The following is a 4,934-nucleotide window of genomic DNA, read 5'->3' as shown; positions in this document are numbered from 1 at the left end:
ACGAACACATGCGTATAGGCGAAACAAAAAACGAAGTCATATACGAAATCAAAACAAAAACCCTAGCGCTCAAAACAAACGATAGTTTCACTCATCTATTAGATAAACTCCAGCGAGCACCGAAAATAATAGATAATTTACAAGGCTATAAAACAACGATCGATAAAATAGGCGACGAGATAGAAACTCTTAATTTCGAACACAGAATTAAAAATATACAGTATTGGGGACTAACCACGCTCCAGATATTAGGGTACATAGCATTAGGCATACTAGGTATATATGGATTAAACAAAATAGGGGTATTCAAATGCATCAGGAAATGTATACCGAACAAATAATGTATCAATTTATTTTGCTGCCGAAATGAAATTGTAATCAACAGCCACAATGCGACAGCCCCACCAGTACCACTCACCCTGGGCTCAACACCCAACATCTATATTCCAACCAACACATACCACTCAGATGAAGAGGAGGAATCAGCTGTAATTTTCAAGCCACGTCAAGTCCGATTCCACAAAAGTCTTCTGAAGAAAACTTGAGGGATCAAGTTCAATCTAAGAAGGGGGGAATGTCACAGACGAAATTCGAGCAACTGTATATAACAAACCGAAATTCCGAACGCTTTATCGCGTGTGACCGTCCGGTCAGCACCCGTTCTCAGCCGCCTGAGTGGCATTCGATCACTTCAGCCGTTCTCCGAATTTTACACTAAGTATAAACAAAACCTTCTCCCACTCCAACGATTGGAAGAATATAAATGCTCCCTTCAAAATCATTCAGTCAGTCTAATAAAAAAATTCTTAACTAATCCAAGTATCGAAAGTGTATCATCGCGAACCGAAAAAATTGTATAAATTGAGTAAAAAATAAAAAGAACAATCTCCTTTTCGGAAATTAACAAGTTCCTTATTTTTACCTTAATTTTACACGACATCCTAATCGCTCCTATTAGGGTATCAACCATGACACACACCTTTCCTAGATGTAATGAGAATTTTCTATTATTGTCCTATTGCACCCCAAGATACCTAACCTTCTATTTAGTCATCAACAGGTACTTGCCCATATTGACGTCCTTGACCTTGTGATACGATTTCCGGTAAGTAGAATCACCTCCGTCTTGTCTTGAGCTAATTTCAATCCAGTTTCGGTACACCACCGATTCTTCTGCTACTTCAATATCGGGCCTACCACCAATCGTGGGACTCCTCTGAATTTTCCTACTAGGCTTAAAGGGATCACCTTCCTCGTCTCCCCTAGTCTTCGGTGCAACCGATATGGTGACGTTGTCACTTATTCTGATGTCCGACACTATCCTTGGGTTTTCAATACTAACCGCCAACCTCTTGCTATTCGCCTTTGCGCCAGTCGCTGTTACTGTACAAGGGGGTGCCTGGGGTTCCACCTCCTAGCCAAAACCGTTCGAATGTATCCAATCATAACCGAAAGAACTCGCCAAGTCGTCAACAAAAAGCCAGTATAATAGAAATAAAAAATATATAACGAATAAATAAATAAATAAGTATCTAAGAGCAAAACATAGTTATATCCTCATAATTAAATATTATCTTAGAAATTTCTACACAGCTACAATAAACTAAATCTATCAAGCTAAATTTATATAACGCTAAAATAAACTAAATATATCAAGCTAACGCCTGCGCTTCAATAAGAGGCCTGATGATACATACGCAGATCACCGCATGTATAAATAGATAATATAGTAATAAATAAATAAACAACCAGCTAACTAAATAAATAAATAAATGAATAATAACTAAATAACTAAATAATAAATAAACCAACATAACTAATAATAAATATTAATAATAAATAAGTAAATAAATAAATAATATCAAAACAAATAATACATAAATAATCAACCAATAGTTAAATAAATAAATAAATAAATAAACGAGTAAAGTAAATAAATAATATAAATAAGAAACGCATATACCTGCATTCCCCAACCCACACGACGCCGCGTAACTCAAATAAAGCCTCCACGTACGCAGCACCCGTCATACTTATTTATTCTTATTTATTCACCAAGGAAGTTTGACTCGAGTGGCGAAATAAATAAAATAAATAAAATAAACGATATATAACTAGAACTCTGGTCGACCCGACTTTATTTCTTCGTAATAGGAACTTAAGTCGAGCCGGCCGTACATACCCTAGTGTGCTGCCCGTAAGGTGGCGACGCCACACATCGACGCGACAAACCACCTCGCCTGCGCATCGTTCGGCACCACGCGTACGTCCTGCCACTACCATTACAATAATGGCGTCAAATCTATCCACGTGCGCGTCTCGATATTAAAGAAAATCGCGTATTTCTTGTATCTCACGTTGTCGCGCAATGCGAGTGCTACATCACATCCAGTAATACTCAATAACAATTCTTACCCGCTAGTATAAACTCTACGGCGAATACAATCCTCTCCACGCCACGCAGGTGCTCGCCGAGCCCCTGTTTGCCAGCAGGAGCCCGAGACCCGCTGCCCAATCGGTAAGCGTCCGTCCCCGAGAGTTGGTCCTGGGATTTTCCCATTGCATAGAGTGGGCATTGAAGTCCCAGAGGACGAGTACCTTGCGGGGGAGGCATCTCCCGACGCACTCGCCGACCCGTTCCAGGAAGTCCCTGTACGCAGCCAGGTCGATGTTGGGGGAGTCGTATACCGCTACCACCATTACTCCACTCCCGTATGGTCTGGAAGAGCAGATCTTGCGCCCTTCTCGACCTACAGAGATTGCATTGGAGGAGGCGCTTGAACTACTCGGTCACCTCTATGGCCTCCTCCCGACCATCTGCCGCTGCTGCTTTGGCGGTTCTCCCTGGTGTCCTTTCCGCAGCTGCTGGCTCGCGGATTGATCTCCTCCTCTTGACTTTCGGGGGGGGGGGGGGAGACATTCCGCACCGCCCATCCTGTGATTGGCGGGCGTCCCGAGCGACTCGCACAGGGAGCACTTGGGAGCAGAGGCGGGACAGCCTCTGGCGCGGTGTCCGCTTCCGCCGCACCTGTAACACAGGTGCCCTCGATCCTTGCTGGACACGCATGTTGCGCGTACGTGCCCCACCTCCAGAACCTGAAGCACTGCAGGGGCCGCTTCGGGATGGCTCGAATCCTCGCGGTTGACCAGCCCAGGGCTATTTTCCCTGCCTGGGATACTTTCCGGGCTCCTGCCACCGGGCACTTGATCCAGGCAGACCCTAGGCCACCTCTGCCGCCGTTCTCGCCGACCTGAACCTCCGCGCAGCCGCATCCTGCCGCCGAGGCCAGTGCTTTCCGCAGCTCCTCCTTCTTGACCGAGATGTCTATCCCGGTATCTCGAAGCTCCGCCATCCAGGTAGGCGTGGCGACTCTCACCGCAGTTGCGTCTAGCGCCTCGGCCAGACGCGTCGCCAGCAGCGTCGCCAGCAGCGTCGCCTTTTCCCTGTTCCTGTCTCCAGGGAATCTGATGATGATGGTGCCCGTCATCGCCTTCTTCATCCCCACCTGCTCCACGCCGAGCTCCGAGAGCGGGACCTCCGGCTGCCTCGAGGACGTCGGCGTACGACATCCATGCTCCCTCGTTCAGCGTCAGAGTCACCGCGGATGTTCGCGGTGCGCGAGGGAGCGTGACCGCCTTGGGTGCCTGCGACGGTCCTCTGCTTGTTGCGGCGGCGCTCGCTTTCGCCGCGCCTGTCGTCCTGGGCTGGGATTGCTGCTGGCGTATCCTCGTCGGCGGTGCCACGTTCGCCCCTTTCCTCGCTGTCTCTCCTCCAACGGCGACGGCTGTCTTCCTCTGATTTTTGTTCTTCCGTCTCTTCTTCCTCGCCTCTACCACTCTCCACTCCCCACCCTCCTGCTCCCTCGGGAGTGTAACGTCAATTCACATCAGAGACCAGGCCACACACCACGGATAGGATGGCACCCAGATGTCTGCATATCCTCCCTCAATAGTCTTAGAGTAATGTTGTCTCATCGAAATTTGTTACTTTTCATCCAAACTCTAAGGTAAATATATTAAATTAATATACACAATGTATCCGGTTGATCTCAGACCACACATATATTTCGAAATTTATTTTTTATTTATGCCAAATTTAAATATATATTATTCGTTTTATATGATTAACAAACCATTCCTTATTCAAGTCAACTATATAATATTTTCTCTATTGTTGTGCATCTTAACTCTTATCATTCTAGTTGAAATTATAAATATTCGATTCAATTGCATTTTGTTCATAATCGAAGTGCCCCAGGATCAATGGATATTCGACGTGGAGACCGAATACTAGTTTTCTTGCCATTATTTCACGGTTATGCGTTCGGAATGATGAATACGGCAATAAGTTGCGGTGCAGCTGTGTACATAATGGGAAATTTCGAGTTAGAAACGTTACTCAGTTCCGTAGAAAAATACAGAATTACGCATATACCATTGGTCCCTCCAGTTTTAGTTGGTCTTGCGAAGCATCCAATGGTGCCAAATTACGATTTCAGCAGCGTGAGAGAGATCGTTTCCGGTGCGGCACCGCTTCCGCCGGATGTAAGTTTTTCGTCCAAACTACCCAACGTAATACGTTATAACGTTATTCTATAAAACGTAATACGTTATAACGTTATACCATATAACGTAATACGTTATAACGTCATACCATAAAACATAATACGTTATTACGTTATTCTATCTAACGTAATACGTCATAAAGTTATGCTATATAACGTAATACGTTGTTACGTTATACTATATAACGTAATACGTTATAACTTTATACTATAAAACGTAATACGTTATAAAGTTATACTATATAACGTAATACGTTATAATGCTACACTACCTAACGTAATTCGTTATAACGTTATACTATATAACGGAATACGTTATAACGTTATACTATATAACGTAATACGTCATTACGTTATTCTATATACCGT

At 44.3% G+C, this 4,934-nt stretch overlaps 2 protein-coding genes across 2 annotated transcripts; one reads left to right on the top strand and one right to left on the bottom strand.

Moving 5' to 3' along the window:
* Positions 1–414: 414 nt before the first annotated feature.
* Positions 415–2,016, bottom strand: LOC126876266 (uncharacterized). The gene is made up of 4 exons (XM_050639115.1): positions 1,964–2,016; positions 1,069–1,414; positions 923–984; positions 415–486 (listed from the first exon to the last, which is right to left on the bottom strand). The coding sequence occupies exons 1-4, from the start codon at positions 1,967–1,969 to the stop codon at positions 415–417; spliced, it is 486 nt and encodes a 161-aa protein (XP_050495072.1). The 5' UTR covers positions 1,970–2,016.
* A 1,933-nt stretch (positions 2,017–3,949) lies between these two features.
* Positions 3,950–4,599, top strand: LOC126876278 (uncharacterized). Its single transcript, XM_050639128.1, has 2 exons — positions 3,950–4,007; positions 4,251–4,599. Exons 1-2 carry the CDS (start codon positions 3,964–3,966, stop codon positions 4,597–4,599), a joined length of 393 nt encoding a protein of 130 aa, XP_050495085.1. The 5' UTR covers positions 3,950–3,963.
* Positions 4,600–4,934: the final 335 nt, after the last annotated feature.

The sequence above is a fragment of the Bombus huntii genome, unplaced genomic scaffold, assembly GCF_024542735.1.
Source record: "Bombus huntii isolate Logan2020A unplaced genomic scaffold, iyBomHunt1.1 ctg00000068.1, whole genome shotgun sequence".
NCBI lineage: Eukaryota > Metazoa > Arthropoda > Insecta > Hymenoptera > Apidae > Bombus > Bombus huntii.
Note: the sequence above shows the minus strand (reverse complement) of the source record. Positions and strands in the feature narration are given on the sequence as shown.

Excerpts from the sequence above, each read along its gene's own strand:
- LOC126876266 (XM_050639115.1), bottom strand. Across the intron at positions 985-1,068 it reads GGTCAAGGACGTCAATATGG|GAAAGGTGTGTGTCATGGTT; the intron begins GCAAGTACCTGT and ends CATTACATCTAG. Across the intron at positions 487-922 it reads GGATGTCGTGTAAAATTAAG|CTGATTCCTCCTCTTCATCT; the intron begins GTAAAAATAAGG and ends TGAAAATTACAG.
- LOC126876278 (XM_050639128.1), top strand. The coding sequence starts at position 3,964 with ATGTTGTCTCATCGAAATTTGTTACTTTTCATCCAAACTCTAAG. Across the intron at positions 4,008-4,250 it reads CTTTTCATCCAAACTCTAAG|TGCCCCAGGATCAATGGATA; the intron begins GTAAATATATTA and ends TCATAATCGAAG.